Raw genomic sequence first — 15,999 nt, 5'->3', positions numbered from 1 at the left:
CTGCCCGCCCTGGCCTTCCTGGTGGAGGTGAGCCCCATGGCCAGCGCTGCCTGGCTCAGCTGCCTCCTACCCCTCTGCCCTCTCGTAGCCGCAGCTGCCTGGGATGCTGCCTGTGCCCTGTGCTGCTGCCTTGGCTCGGCCCTGTGCACTTCTGAGCTCCTGCCAGCCGGGCACCTCTGTGCCTGCTCTGTGCCTTGCAGCTCCTGGATTGCCTGGACTGGAGCGAATGTGCTGAACAAGTCCTGGAGATCCTGACAAGGCACCTGCAGAGCCAGTCCAGGGAGATGCGTCGCGTGGCGCTGCGAGGCCTCGTGGTGCTCACCTTGATGGTGAGAAGGAGGCAACAGCTGAAGCTGTACTGGCAGCGTGGGGCTGGGGCAAGCAGGCTCTTGGGCTTAGCTGGGCTTTGGCAGCTGTGGCAGCTGCTCCCAGCTCTCCAGGCTCGCTGTTCAGCTGCCTGAGTGCTTTGGGACAGGCCTTCGGCCTCTGAGCCCTGCAGCAGCAGCAGCAGCAGCAGCGTGGGGCTGCCCAGCCTTGTTTTGCACACAGGATCCGAGCATGTACAGCCTGAGCGAAAACCTTGTGAAGCTACTGTGGGATAGGGATGAAGACATCGTGGAGAAGACCCTCATTGTGCTCAGCCTCCTGATGCTGCAGGAAGACCTGGCAATAGCCAGCCCCATCGCCCTGCAGCTGGCTGAGGCGCTCTGGCACCTCTTTGACAATGTGAGGCTCTGTGCTCCCAGCCATGGGCACTTGGGTGCTGCCTTGGGCCTGGGCACAGGGGGCCTGGAGCAGCAGATGTGGAGGGCTTTGGCTTCCTTTCCAACAGGACAACAGCCTTGTGCAGCTGCTCTCCATTCGCCTCTTCAAAGACGTGATTGCCTTGGTAGTGGCAAAGGGAGAAAAGCCCCTGAAGAAGCCTGTGAGCCAGAGCCTGCTCCCACTCTTCTTCCACTGCCACGATGAGAACCCGTGTGTGGCACAGGTGAGGCCTCCTGGGTGTCCCCATGGAAGGGGGCTCAGCTGTCTCCCCAGCCCCTGGCACCTGACGGGCTCCAGCCTCCTCCCGGCCCTGGCACAGAGATGCAGCTCCTGTGCCCTGGGCTGAGGTGCCATCTCTGGCTCTCTGCTGCTCTGCAGGCCTCTCGGGAAACGCTGCTTTCTGCAGTGAGCTTCCTGAAGAGGAAGGATCTCAAGCAGCTGCTGCAGACGGATCAAATGTGGAGATTTGCTGAGTGCTTGGTAAGGACAGCCTGGAATGGCCAGCCCAATCCCTGCAGCAGCCGCCTGCCCACAGCGCCCAGTCTGTGGGGCTGGCAGCTGTGGCCCCTGCCCAGTGCCGCACGCAGGGGCACCGGCCTGCGCCCCACATGCCGCTCCCTTCCCTGGGCCGTGCGGGCTCTGCTCCAGGCTCCTCTGGCCCCAAGGCCGCTGCCGACGGAGCCCCGAGCCAGCCGGGCTCTGCTGCGGGGCGGCACCGCGGCTCGCCGGGCCCTGTGCCCCGTGCCGAGCCCGGCGCCTGCGGCTGCTGCCCGGGCCTCGGGGCTCTGTGGGCAGGGGGAGCAGCGCCGGCCGTAGGGAGCGCCCGGCCCAGGGGCAGGGCCCGCATCAATCCTTTCCCTCCGTGCTCTGCCGCTCTCTGCAGCTGGCAGAGGACAGGAGCCGAGCGGCCGAGCACCTGCGCCTGGCCCTGCCCTACCTGCGGAGCGCACAGGAGCCCCTGCGAGAGGCGGCCGTCAGGTTCATGGGTGAGCGCCAAGCCCGGCTCCCTCCCCGGCCCGCCCCATTGCCGCAGCTCGGCCCCGGCCCCGCCTGCTGTGCCGGCAGCAGGATCCGGGCGCGGGCATGGGCAGCCCCCGCTGGCCTGGGCATTGCTGCTGCCGCCCTCTGGCAGCCGTGCCCTGGGGCGGCAGCGTGCGCCAGGGGCCCGGGCTGAGCCCTGCCCGGCCAGCAGGGCGTGTGGCCTCAGGGCTGGCAGCGCCCGTGGGCGGCAGCTGTGCCTCTGAAGGCAGGACACGCTCTGTGCTCCCCAGGGATGGCCGGGCGCTACCTGACAGGGCAGCAGCCGCACTTCCGCATCATCTGCAGCGGTGAGTGAGGCCCGCGGGCTCTCGGCGGGGGCTGCCGCTGGCAGCTGCGTTCCCTGGCCCGCCCGCCGACGGCTCCGCTCCGTGCGCGCCCCAAGGGCAGCGGGGCCACAGCGCAGACACCTTGCAGGGGCCTGCGGGACATTCCTGGCCAGCAGCTGCCAGCTCGTCCTTCTTGGCTCCTGCTTCCTCCAGGCCGTGCCAGCAGCTGCGTGGCACGGACGAGGCTGGAGGCTCTGCCCAGCTCCCCGCAGATCCAGCCTCTGACTCTGCCTCTGTTTCTCTCTCTGCAGCCCTTCAGGACATGACGGATGACAGCAGCCCTGCCATCTCATGCCTGGCGCTTCAAGCTCTGTACATCCTTTTAGCTGTACAGAGCGTTCCCTCCTCCCGGCTCCAGAGGATGCGAGACCAACTCCGCCGCCTCTGGCAGTCGCGGCCTTTCCTGTGTGCCCGTGGCTGAGTGTCCTGCCGCGGCGCTGTGGAGAACTGATCCGGGAGGCTGCGTCTGCTGGGGCCGCCTGAGCCTGCGGGGAACACCTCTCCTCTGCCAGCACTTCCTTTCCCTTCACCCACTAGAGGAACATTAAATTGCTGTTGTTGGATAGCCGGGTGTCCAGGAGCTTTCTCTTGGTGCACAGTGTCTTCAGGCCAATGGGGAAGAGGGGAAAGGCTGCTTGGTCTGCGCAATTTGCCCAAGCGTGCGGTGTGGAAGGGAAAGTGGCCAAACGCCCCTTGGCCTTTGGTGGTTCCTGCAGGAATGTTTTTGTTCCTGCATCAAGTCTTCTGGAGCTGGGGGAACAAGTGTGTTCCGTGTTGTGAGAGTCTGTCTGAAATATCCCTCGTCTGCGTTACGACTGTCATGTCATGGAGAGAGACCACCAAAAAATTAAAACCCCCGTTTGCTGAAGTCATGTGCCTGAGGCCTGAAAGTGTTGCTAAGTTGCTGTTTTCACAAAACTTGTTTGTTATACACTACACTGAGCTCATAGGGCATCCTGCCCTTTTGCACAATAGCTCTGGAATCCTCCCTACCTCTCAGCCTGGCTGGTTTGAGCTTTAGGGTGGTCCCCTTCTCCAAGAGAAGACCGTTCATAACCACTGTGACAGACAAGTAGAGATGTAAGAAACCTCTTCATCAAGGGACTGAGACATGAAATCCCTATGTGAGAAGGCCCCTCTCACCTTCTTCCAGAGACTGGGACTGAAAGCCCCAACTCGGGGGAGGTGTACAGGGCGAGGAAGGAAAGCTGCCCAAAGCAAGATGGTTGTTGCAGGTGTAGGCAGTGGACAAGGAAAACAATGACTCTCGCCTGCTGCCAAACTTGTACTGTGTGTACCCTTATTTCCCACCCCCCCCCCGGAGATACAATAAACTACCTTTGTTTTGGCTGCAAAATCCATCCCCCTTGCCCCAATGAAAAGGAGTATATTTGGGGTCCAGATGAACTGGGCCTCTGAGACCTCCCCGACGCAACAGGCGGGTCCTCGACTGGACTGGACCAAAGGACTTCGTCTCTACCTTTGGTAGCTCTATTCCCTCTCTCTTTCTCTCTCTCTCTCTCTTTTGTCTCTCTCTTCCCCCATCTTTTTCTCTCCCTTAATCCCTCTATCGCATTTTGCTGTGGTCATTCAATAAAGGTGCATTTGTTTAGATTATCATTGCATACCCCCCTGTACCGTGTCAGTTTGTTTTGAACCATCACGAAACCAGGCCATGAGGACGGATTGTGACACCCCCCGAGGACCCCTCCCCAAATTCCCGCCCAAAGCCCCCCCAGCACCCCCAGACCCCGCTAAAACTCCCTTTAAGCTCCCCCCAAACCCTCCCCAAATCCCCCCGAATCATCCTCAAGACTCCTCCCCAAATTCCCGTCACGACCCCTCCAGACCCCCTCACCTGTCCCTGCGCCTCCTCAGCAGCTCCCGGAGCCCCCCGTCCTCTCCCAGCACCTCCCCCGCTCTCTCCAGCGCCTCCCGCAGGACCCGCCCGAGCCCGGGGCGGCTCCCGGGGGTCCCTGAGGGGGTCCCGGGGGGCGGCGAGGGGGGCGGGGGCGCCTGCTCCATGCCCGGCCCCGGGGTCAGGGGGCGCTGCTTCATGCTCGGGTCTGATTGGCTGGAGTGGCGCGGGCAGGGCGGGAGTTGCTGAGGGGAGATGCCTGGTGACTGGCTGGTTTCGTAGAGGGTACGGTGATTGACAGGAGTGGGCGGGGGAGGCGAGCGGTGATTGGTTGGATCGGAGCACAGGGAGGCCGGTGTTCCTGAGGGGAGGCATGCAGTGATTATTTGGTTTGGGGCAGTACGCGCCGTGATTCGTTAATTTGGGAGATGAAGCATGGTGATTGGATGGTTTGGGGCAGGGCACGCTGCTATTGGCTGGGAAAAGTCCGGGATTTTTAAGGGACATTCCATATTTTTTTGGGGGAAAAACTCTCATATTTTTAAGGAAAAATTCCCGTTTTTTGCAGGGGAAACATTGCCGGATTAATTGACCCCACATGACCCCAAATAACCAAAATAACGCCAAAATACTCAAAATAAACCCCAAATACCTCGAAAAAAACCCAAACATTACCTAAAAGTCCCCCAAATAACCCGGAACAAATCCAAACAACCCCCAAATAGCAAAATAAACCACCAAATAAAACCCAAAAAACACTAATTCATTTCAACTACACCTAAAAAAACCCATATACACCAACATTAACCCCAAGAACCCCAAGTAATTCCAAAGAAGCCCCAATAAAACCAAATAAGCCCAAAGAAACCCAAATACTTCTAAATAAACCCAAATAATTCCAAATAACCCCAAATAAACAGAAATAAACCAAGTAAAACCCAAGAGAAACCCCAAATAGTCCATCAATAACCCTAAACAAACCCTAAATAAACCCAAGTAAACCCCAAGAAACCCCAGTTCCTCCCATCCCCACCACAAAACAGATCCCGATAAATCAGAACACGCGGCACTGATGACGATCCACTTGCTGGGCACAAACTCAGAGCACCGGCCCCGCTCAGCGATTTTCAGCCAATCAGCGCCCGGTCCGACTCTGACTCATCACTTGCCAGCCACATTGCGGTAAATACTCAGGGACCGCGCGGGGTAATTTCCAGCCAATCAGAGCGTGTCTCGCTGATGACTCATCAGTTGCCAGGAGTGGAATTTGGGGAGGCAGGGAAGGTGACCCTGGGGATGGGCTGGGGACCCCAAATTAATCCAAAACGGGGTCGGGAGCCCAAAACAGAGCAGGAGGGGCCTGGAGCCCCCAAAACCAAACACGGGGGAGGGGACTGGGGGACGATCGGAAATGGGAGCGAGAGCGGGGAAAAGAGGGTCGGGACCCCAAAACTGAGGTGGGAAGGGGATGGGAACCCCACATTTAGGTGGAAGGGGAATGGGACGGCCAAATTAAGCTATGACAGGTATGGGATACCAGAACTGATCTGGGAGAGGGATGGGACACCCTAAATTGAGCTGGGACGGGGGTGGGACTCCAAACAGGATGAAGCCTATTTTGTACCTAGAAAATGTAAACGAGTTTATGGATATGCAAAAAGTCTATGAATATGCAACAGACTGATGTCATGGGAGAGAAGGACCAAGGGGCGAATGTTGTTATGGCCACCAAGACTCCCCAGTTATTTTCGGGGACACTCTTCAACTATTCCAGCTTGATTACATCAGCCTGTTGCATATTCATAGACCCTCATGCATAACCATAAACTCATTTACATATTTCAGAACTATTCTACATGACCAATCCTTTGATTACTAATACTACTACTACTACTATTAATACTACTACTACTACTACTAATAATAATAATAATCTGAAATTAAGGGGCTCTCAGGAAAAGATATGGGAGTAGAAATAACAGTTCTTTATTAGGAAAATATAAAAATACAAATGCAGTAGTACGAACAAAAAAACAGCAGTGACAGAGTCAGAATCCCCCGGGAATCCAGTGAAAAAGGTTGATCCTCTTGGAATCCAGTGGGAAAAGGGCTGATCCCCTGAGAACCCAGTGGAAAAGAGCTGATCTTCTGTGAATCCAGTGGGAAAAGCTTGATCCTCGAGGAATCCAGTGAAAAATGAGGCTGATCCTTTGGGAATCCATTTCTTACCCCCCAAAGACAGGGCAAAGGCAGGGCCACAGAGTTTTTATAGGATATCCCAAGGGTGGAGTTGGGGTTTGGGTCAGGGGAGGAGTTCTTAGCATCATAAGGAGGGTGAGATCAAATTTCTGCCTTTTAGCAACAGCAGCACTCCACACAGAACATGTCCCCAAATCCTAAATTCCCTCTAAAAAAACTGAGAAATTATGGAACTGCTGATATATTCAATAAATTTCCTTCATTTAACCCAGTTTAGGGTGTTTTTAAAGGATGAAGGTGAAGCAGAGGAAAATTAAGGCCAAACCAAAAGGCAAAGCAGCCAGGTTTGTTCCCAACATGGATCACAGGGAATGTGAGTGACCAGGGCTGTGCCCAAAGTGCCTCCTCCAGTGGGGGATGGAGCTGGAGCAGCACACAAAGCTCTGCCTGCACTCGGGGCACTCGTAGGGCTTCCCTTAGTGGTGCCTCCGTTGGTGTTGGGTCAAGTTAGAGCTCTGTGAGAAGCTCTTCCCACACTGGGGACACTCGTAGGGCCTCTCCCCAGTGTGGATGCGCCGGTGGGTGATGAGGGTGGAGTTCTCCTTGAATCCCTTCCTGCAGTCGGGGCAGCGGAAGGGCCTCTCATCTGTGTGAATCCGATAGTGCTGGTGGAGAATGAAGCTGGTCAGAAACCTCTTCCTGCATTTATCACACTCATAGGGCCTCTCCCCAGTGTGGCTGCGCCGATGCTTGACGAGGGTGGAGTTGTCCTTGAATCCCTTCCCACAGTCAGGGCAGCGGAAAGGCCTCTCCTCTGTGTGAATCCGATAGTGCCGGAGGAGATGGGAGCTGTTCTGAAACCTCTTCCTGCATTTATCACACTCGTAGGGCCTCTCCCCAGTGTGGATGCGCCGGTGGGTGATGAGCTTGGAGTTCTCCTTGAATCCCTTCCCGCAGTTGGGACAGCGGAAGGGCCTCTCCTCTGTGTGAATCCGATAGTGCCGGAGGACACTGGAGCTGGTCGGAAACCTCTTCCTGCATTTATCACACTCGTAGGGCCTCTCCCCTGTGTGGATGTGCCTGTGTCTGATGAGGGCGGAGTTGTACTTGAATCCCTTCCCGCAGTCGGGGCATTGGAAGGGCCTCTCCTCTCTGTGAATCCGATAGTGCCGGAGGAGATGGGAGCTGGTCTTAAACCTCTTCCCACACTTGGAACACTCATGGGGCCTCTCCCCAGTGTGGGTCCTCTGGTGCGTGATCAGTTCGGAGCTCTGGCTGAAGCACATCCCACACTCGGAACACTTGTACGGCCTTTCACCAGTGTGGATCCTCTGGTGCTTGATCAGGCTGGAGCTCTCTGTGAAGCTCTTCCCACACTCACCACATTGGTAGGGCTTCTCCCCAGTGTGGATCCTCTCGTGCTTGATCAGGTCGGAGTTCCACCTGAAGCTCTTCCCACACTCCACGCCCGTGTGGGGCTTCTCCCCATCATGGAGCTGCTCATGGAGCACCAGCTCCGAGCTCTGGCTCCATCTCCGGCCGCCTTCCCGGCCCAGGCTGGCTCTTTCCCCCTCAGATCCCCGCCGGCTGCGTTTGCAGCCCCTCCTCGTGCGGCATCTCCGGGGCTTTTCCTCCCCGTTGCCTTCCTGCGCTGTGGAGCCGCTCAAAACGGCCTCTTCCACCAGGTTCTGCCGCGGGCATTTGTCCTCCCTGCTCTCCATCCTCAGCTCCTGCTCTGGGGGAGGAAGGACAAGGACAGGATGGGATTTGCCTCCGTGCCACAGGCAAGGGCAAGGAGATCCCCCCAGGGCTGAGCTGCAGCTGGGGCCGTGCTGGGCTGGGAGATGGAGCAGCACAGAGGGGAAAGGGGCACTGACTTCCTCCTCACCTGCCTCAGTGTCCCGGGGCATCTTCCTCTTCCTCGCAGCCTCCCTGGAGTTGGCAATGGGCAATCCTGGTTTGGGGAAAACAAGGGATGAGCGCGTTTGTAGGAGCGTCGGGGGGTAGGACGGTCGGGACGGACGGAGACGAGAGAGCTCTGCAGCCAGGGCGTGGAACTTGCGGTTTATTGCAAAGGGCCTGGGTGCAGGGCCCTGCTTGGAGCTGCCAGGCACAGCTCGGATCAGGCCCGAGAGAAGAGAGGGGTAGAGAGGGTGAGAGGGTAAGACAGGCAAGAGCGTAAGAGAGTAAGGGTCCCGTTACAACACAATAAATTTTCTTCTGTGTTGAATATTCTATTTCTCACTAACCAATCTAGTACAAGATACAAATCCTATAGCATTTACATACAGCCTGTAAGAATCATTACATCACCATAATGTGTTACATTTTCAACCCTAAAAACTCCTCTTTGGACCCCTTCTGCTGAGCTAGTAGGGTCTGCTCTGACCCTTGGATCTGTCTGCAAACAGAGGGAATTGTTTCATCAAAAGGGGATTACCTTCAGTCAGGCCACACCATTGTCCTCCAGTTGTTCAATAACTGAGGTATCTCAAAGCTTGCTTTCATTTCAATCTTCCTTGTAATTTCTATATCCTCAAAATCTTTTGCCAGACAATCATATTTATAAAGTTTTCCTTTTTCATCTTCCCCAACACACATTGAATTTGAAGGTCGCTCTACCCGAGCCCATTTCTACAAGTCATTGGCCACCTCAGCGCCAGAAAAACCTCCCAAACACCAACATTCAGCCCTGAAAAAGCCTCCCAGGAGTTCCCTGTCCCTGGTCCCTCACCTCTGCTGTTCAGGGGTTCTCCACTGTCCCAGCTGTTGGGGTCACGCTTGGATGGAGGGTCCCCCTTCTCCTCGATGCCCGCCCTGCCCAGGCTGCTGGCAGTCCCAGCAATGCCAAAAGCTCCCCCCGCTTCGCTCTCCCCATTTCGGGATACCGGGGCTGTTTGGGCTCCCGGGCTCCCTTCTCCCCTCATTCTCTGCTCGGGGCTGCAGCGGCTCCAAGGAGTCCCCCCTGCCCCTCTCCAGGCTCTTCAGGCTCCCGCCAATGGCGGCGCTCCCCCCTCTCTGGGCTCCCCACTTTGGGCTCCTGGGGGACACAGGGCTCTGCTCCTCCAGGCTGCCTCTGCCGGCAGCCGCCACCGCCACCCCCCCGATGTCCCCCCCAAGGGGCCTTTTCCGCTCAGCCTTGGACTGCTTCATTCTCCAAACACCCCCCAAAACCCCAACCCAGGGACCCCCCGGGATATCCGTGCTGAACTCCCCCTCCCCGCTCACCGGTGCAATGGGGGGGCGATGATCCCACAGATGGGGGCTGCGAATTCAGGCAGGGATCGACTGCGTGGTTCCCTCAGCTGAGCCTCGATCTGCTTTTGTCCCTCCTCTTCCTCTTCCTCCCACTCCTCCCCTTCCGTTCACCATCCTCCTCTTCTTCTGTCTTATCTCCACCTCCTCCTCCCCCTTCATCCCTGCCCTTCCCTCCCTCCTCCTCCTCCCCCAGCAGCAGCCACACCCTCGCTGCCCCGTTCCCGCAGCCCTCGCAGCCGCGGCAGGAGCGGGGATGGAGCCGGGACAGGTCGGGATGGGCAGCGCGGGGCTCTCGGCTGCTCCAGCCGCTGCGGGCGGGGGGAACCCGGCCCGGGCCAAAGGAGAGGCAAACTGGGCAAAGTGGGGGCACATCACAAAGCTAAGGATGCAGCAGAAAATGGAGATAAAAGAGTTATGTTAATATTAACTCCAAACGAGGAAAAACTGGAAATTCCAAAGTTTAGGGAAGCCAAGAAAAAAATTCAGACACGACAGGAAGTGAACAAGATAAATCAGGCAAATGGAAACATCTTGATGGAAGACAGTTAATAAATGTTCTTCTAAAAAAATACTAGAAGACATGCATCAGAAAACCCACTGGGGTGCTCAAGCTTTGTGCGATAATTTTTTAAGGAAGTATGGGTGCACTGGGATTTTTGGAGTTGCAAAGCAAGTAACTGAAAGATGCTTAATTTGCCAAAGGAGAAATAAAAAGGTGATGAGAAAAACAACATTTGCAGGTCCTGAGTTAGCTCATCAACCATTTCAATGTATCCAAGCAGAAGTTTAGATTTATTAGGCTCTGGATTTATTTGTAAAAACACCCCTTTACCTAGAAGAGAATATGAAATATGTTAGGCAGAGGACTTTAGAAGAATAAAAATCTTTAAAGTATGAGAAACCTCCGAGAAGAAAAAAGGAAAATGAAAGGCAAGAGAAAAAGAGGAAAAATCAGAAAGAGAGTGGGATCCTCTGCAGGTCTTGCCCCCTCCGTTCGCGGCCCAGGCGCCTGTCCCGGGTCCCGGCTCGCTGCCCGCCTCAGCTCCGCCTGCCCCGCTTTCCATCCCAGGTGCGGCCTCACTGCCCAGGGCAGCTCCACCTGCCCCGGCGCTGTCGCTCAATTTGTGTGCCCTGCTCCTACTGCCTGGCCCGCGGCCGCTCTGCCGCCCATGCTGGGCAAGATGGGGGTTGCTCTGTCCTGCCGCCTGCTCCGAGCTCACCGCGCCCACCGCACCCAGGGGGGGTCCCAGCCATCCCATCCCCGCCTGCCCTGCCCGTGCCACCTGCGCTGGGCACCGCCGCTGCTGCCGGGCTCTCCCACCTGCCTTTGCTCTGCCGGCAGCTGCCGGATCAGCCGCCATCAGCCATCTGGGGGCTGCCCACGCTGCGCCTCGGGCCCCACGGGAACATCCCCCTCTGGCGATTCCGGCAGCAGACCCTGCCCACACTCCCACCGAACTTCGGCGGGATATCCTCCCCTGACCCCGTCCTGCTCTGAGTTACGTCCCCTTGGTAACCACAGCTCTGGCTGTTCAGGGAAACTCTCTCCACAGGAAGCAACATCGAAACACTAGGAGCTCAGTTAAAAGAAAGCCCTCTACAAATTCTTACCCAAAACACGGGAGAAAGGCTATAGAAGGTAAAAAAGTGAAAGAGTTAGATGAAGGGATTGCTCTATTTCCGTTCAGAGAGGTTCCCATGGGAGGGATGCGCTGCCCCGCCCCGCGGGAGCCACCAGCGCCCCTGCCGGCCGTGCCCGGAACTGCACCCAAGGGGAAAGCGCCGCAGCCCAAAGGCCGGGACTGGGTCCGGGCTCTGTTTGCTGTCAGTGCCGCAGCTGTTGCTGTTTGTTTGCTTTATTGTACACACTAGTAAAGAACTGGTATTCCTATTCCCATATCTTTCCTTGAGAGCCCCTTCATTTCACTAGTCTAAAAATTAAGAAGGATGGGGTTTGCATTCTCCATTCCAAGAGAGGCTTTTTCTGCCTTCCCGAGCAGACACCTCTCTTGTAAAGCAAGACAAGCACCCACAGGCACTGAGGGGGCTGCAGGAGGGGCACAAGAAGGCCCTGCAGCACTTGAGCACAAAGGCACAGCAGGTGAGTGCAAAAAGGGAGCAGCAAAAGGCCAAGCTGAAGGCAAAGGCCAAGCTGAAGGCAAAGGCCAGGGCACAGTTCCTACAGCCCCTGAGGGATCAACCCCAGGGCCCAAGGGGGCCCCAGCACCCAGGGCACGGCTCGGCCACAAGCACCTGGCAGAGGCATTGCCCTCCTCGGCAGGGAAGAGCCCACCCAAACAGCCCCTGGCAAGGAACCAGGGCTCCAGCTGCAGGGCACAAGGACACTGCAAGCACAGACAGCAGCACCCTCAGCACCAGCAAGTCCACCCCTTGATGGACATGGATTGGCAGGGCTGTCACAGCTCCCATCACACCAGGGACCCTCCACACTGCAGCCCTTGAGAACATTCAGGGTGGGTCTGCATTGAGAGGAGGCATCTCCTGATGGACAAGGGGTCTCTAAATCCACTCTAAATCTTAGACCTAAGGGGGGGAAAATGCTAAAAATATGTTTCATTAGTGAGGGGATTACTGAGAAAGATGTATGGTTTTATTCAATCACTGTTAGGAGATCTGGGAGATGGGTTTGAAATGCGTGAATTTTTATTTGCTCCTAATTGTTACCAAGGTTTAATGGGAAGGGATTTGATCGCTAAACTCGTAACACACATTAATATTATAAAAAGGGATACAGAGGCCTGTTCTGTTGTACCTCTGTGTCAAATGTCTGACGAGGCCTATGCTGAAGTGAATCCAGAAGTGTGGGCAGGCCCAGGGAAAGAGGGAAAATTAGATACGGAGCCTCTCCAAAGTACTCTGAAGCAACCAGGACAAGTGGTGTCTAAAAGCAACACCCTGTTCCAGGGGAGGGAAGCAAGGGGAATCACACACAGCACAGGTCACTGCTCCATGCTCAGTTCAACCCACGCAGCTCTGGTTGCTTGTGAGAGCCTGGCACGGAAATGCCCTGAGCAGGAAGGCTTCAATATCTTCTGCTGACACCATGGCACCTAACAGGGGGGCAAAAGCAATTCTCACTGCTTCAGCAACCACTGGAGCAGATATCAAGGCACATTCTCCCACAGCAAGCTGGGCTGGCACAGAGCCTGCCCTGGCACTTTGCTGCTGCCAACACCCAGCCAGGACATCGGCTCCTGCCTAAGGAGTGCAAAGCAGCACCACTGGTGGCCAAGGGGCCCATGCCAAGTGTCCCTGAGGCCAGAAACAGCCGCCAGCACAGCTCAACACGGGGGGACCCCTCAGCCTGGCCTCAAGGGCTCTGAAGCCCCGGAGATTTGCACTTCCCGCCTGCAGCAGGAGGATGGGAGGCCGCCCCTGAGCCTGCCCTGAAGGCAACGCAGCAGCAGCCAGGGCTCCACAGCGGGCCAAGCCCCTGCGCCTGCCCACAGATCCTCGGCTGCAATCCTCTGCAATCCTGGCCACCCTCCTCTGCCATCTCCAGCCACTGGGGCCAAGCCTTGCTGCCACTGCTGCACCCCTGGCAGGAGAGAGTGGCCAAAAATGGGGAAAACCTGAAAGGCTACCAGAACAAATCCTACAACACCATGGGCCATGCCCTGGGAATCCAAACCAATTCATACCAGGAGCCACAGAACCCATTTCTCATTTCAATGGCATCATTAGATTACAAGCTGTCCTCGGAATAACCAACCAGACAGCTCCAGCTCGTGACCTTCCTGCTGACCAATCCACTGAAATGAAGAACACAACACTGCACCATGGGATGGGATCAGATCATCTGTTAGCAAAAAAAAAGAGGAATTTGTGCAAAATTAAATGACTCAAACTGCTGTTGGCAAAGAGATAACAAAGGAAAAGTGGTGAAAAAAAAAAAACAACACCAGAAACAAAAAAGCAGGTCATGTATTGGTCCAAACGGGAGAAGGATGGGAATGGGTCATGGTTTTGTGGCTCCCTGGCAGACCATGGGTTAAACGAATGCTGTTTCTCCTCGGATGTGCTGCAGCAACTCTCATCTTTTTACCGTGCTCCACACCTTGAGGGTGCAGCTCATTCAGCAGCTGAGCGAGGGGCCAGGGACTAGTAGATAAGGAAGTAACGCGCGAAACTACCAGCTTCAATAAATGTTACTAATTAACATGGATTTTGCTCACAGAAAGACCCGCTAAATTCCTGAATTTCGAAAAAAATAAAAACTTAACAGAGCCATGAATATCGGCTGCTATACAAAAGTGGGGGTGAACATTACAAGGACATGCAGTTGGGAAGTCTGAACCTTCCAAATACTTCAGCCAGTCGGCAAAGGGAGAGGGAGATGAGGCCGGGAAAATGAGGATAAAAAGGAGGCTGCGAACTACAACAATGGCAGAGAGCGCACGGCAAATGCCCCACGGCCTCTCCCTCTGCCCAGCAATAAAGTCACTTTTACAGGACTCCTCTGTCTCCTCTGCGCACAGAAACCTCCGGCCACGGCAATTTCCCCGCACAGCCCCAGGCATGGGGCAGCCCCCTCTGTCCCAGCCACAGCAACCGGGCCGAGCCAGCGCTGCTCCAGCAGCGGCTCCTGCCGAGGCAGCAGCCGCAAGGAGACCGCGGGCAGCCGCTCCCGCAGCGCCCTCACGCCAGTGGCAACACGGGCTAGACACGGCACAACGAACCCGCCCGAGGCCCCTGCCACCCCCGAGGCCCGCAGCCAGCCCCGAGCCCCCGCACAACCCAGCGCGGCTCCCACCCGCGCTGCGGCCGCCTCCGAGCTCCGCCGCCGCCTCACCGCGCTCCGGCCGCTGCCGCCACTCGCGGGCCCGCACACACGACAATGACACCGCTGGCCAGCCACAGCCGCCCTCAGCCCGCCACCAGGGCCCTGCTCCGCCCCGCTTCCACCAATCAGTGCGCCACAACCACAACTGACGGCACCATCGCCCAATCGCAGCCAGGGGCGGGCTCTGCACACGGCACAACCCAGCCCCACGCTCTCAGGGCCCCCTGGGCTGCATGAGGGCAGAGCAGGAGCTGAGGAACAGCCCTGCAACGGGCCCGGGCCCGAGGGGGATTGAGCTGAAAACACAAACAAACTTCTCCGCAGCTCCCGCCACGGCTTTCTTGCCACTGCGGCTCCGGTGGCTCCGGCTCAGCGGGAAGCCCTGGACCCTCACTTCTCCTACCCCTAATTAGGAGCATCAGTGCATCACTTTGATTTCCCCCAAAAAGGGAAAACCGCCCCAAACCTCTGTGAATGAGTGGGGGATGGGAGAGTTTTATGACAGAAAACCCCAAAAACTCAGAGCAGGATAATGAGGAGTAAGTGAAGAGCCTTAAATCTAGGTTTCCCCCACGCCTCCCTCCTTCCAGCTGCACCTCCTACCCCGGCAGTGCCGCAGACAGGGAATGGGGCCGGGCTCAGTTCATGCCCCGGGGCTTCTCCCTCTGCTCAGGGACAGGAGTCGTTCCCCTGCTGCACCCTGGGCTCTCTCCCACCAGAGACTTCTCCAGGAACTTCAAGCTGAGTCCATCCCATGGGGCACAGCCCCCTCCAAGTGCTGCAGCGTGGGTCACTGTGCCCCGGGGTCAGTCCTGCCAGGACAGGCTGCTCCAGCGGGGCCCTCTGGCCACGGGATCACAGCCTCCTCTCAGGCATCGCAGTGCTCAGCGTGGCTGCTCCGGGGACTGCAGGGGGATCTCTGCAGGCCCGTGGATCTGCAGGGGGATCTCTGCAGTCCCATGGATCTGCAGGGGGATCTCTGCATCCTCGTGGATCTGCAGGGGGATCTCTGCAGCCCCTTGGATCTCTGCATCTGGCACCGCCAATTTTGGAGGCGCCAGGAATAGGCTGAGCTCTGTCTGAAGCTCTTCTCACATTCCCCACACCCTTCCCATCACAGGGAGGGTTTTAACTCCTCACAGATCCCCAGGCTGGGTTTGCAGCCCCTCCTCGTGTGGGATCTCTGGCGTTTTTCCTCCCCACTGGATTCCTGCGCCGTGCAGCCGTTCCAAATGGCCTCTTCCACGAGGTTCTGTGGCAGGGATTTGTTCTCCCTGGTCTCTGTCCGCAGCTCAGTGCCTGGGGGAGGAAGGACAAGGAGAGGAAGAGACAGGGAGAAGGGAAAAGGAAAAGGCAGGAGGAGAGGAAGGAAGAAGAAGGAACAAGGGAGGAAGGAGATGGGAAAGGAACGAGGATGGATGTGTGACAGAATGAGGAGAGGAAGGAGGGTGGACAAGGAGCAGATGGGATTTGCCTCCATGGCAGAGGGAAGGGGAAGGAGATCCCCCCAGTCCATCCCTGGCAGGATGGCGTTGGCAGTGAGGCTGTCCTGCAGCGATGCTGGGCTGGGAGATGGAGCAGCAGAGAGGGGAAAGGGGCAGTGATTCCTCCTGCCCTGCCTGGCTGTCCCAGCCTGGAGCGTCGTGGCGCTGCCGAGGCCCTTGGAGCGTCCGGCACTCCGGAGCCCGAAGCTCACGGCTGCTTTATAAAGCTGACAAAGTTGGCAGGATGGGTCTGGGTATGATCTG

At 57.1% G+C, this 15,999-nt stretch overlaps 1 protein-coding gene across 1 annotated transcript; it reads right to left on the bottom strand.

The window, feature by feature from the left end:
- Window positions 1–6,197: 6,197 nt before the first annotated feature.
- Window positions 6,198–8,071, bottom strand: LOC141725828 (uncharacterized). Its single transcript, XM_074529946.1, has one exon. The coding sequence runs from the start codon at window positions 7,908–7,910 to the stop codon at window positions 6,666–6,668; it is 1,245 nt and encodes a 414-aa protein (XP_074386047.1). The 5' UTR covers window positions 7,911–8,071; the 3' UTR covers window positions 6,198–6,665.
- Between the last annotated feature and the right edge of the window lie 7,928 nt (window positions 8,072–15,999).

This window comes from Zonotrichia albicollis, chromosome 31 (assembly GCF_047830755.1).
Source record: "Zonotrichia albicollis isolate bZonAlb1 chromosome 31, bZonAlb1.hap1, whole genome shotgun sequence".
NCBI classification, from domain to species: domain Eukaryota; kingdom Metazoa; phylum Chordata; class Aves; order Passeriformes; family Passerellidae; genus Zonotrichia; species Zonotrichia albicollis.
The sequence above is the reverse complement of the archived record's forward strand: the minus strand, read 5'-3'. Positions and strand labels throughout refer to the sequence as shown.

Bases quoted from the DNA above. Each gene is read 5' to 3' on its own strand.
- LOC141725828 (XM_074529946.1), bottom strand. From the start codon at position 7,910: ATGGAGAGCAGGGAGGACAAATGCCCGCGGCAGAACCTGGTGGAAGAG.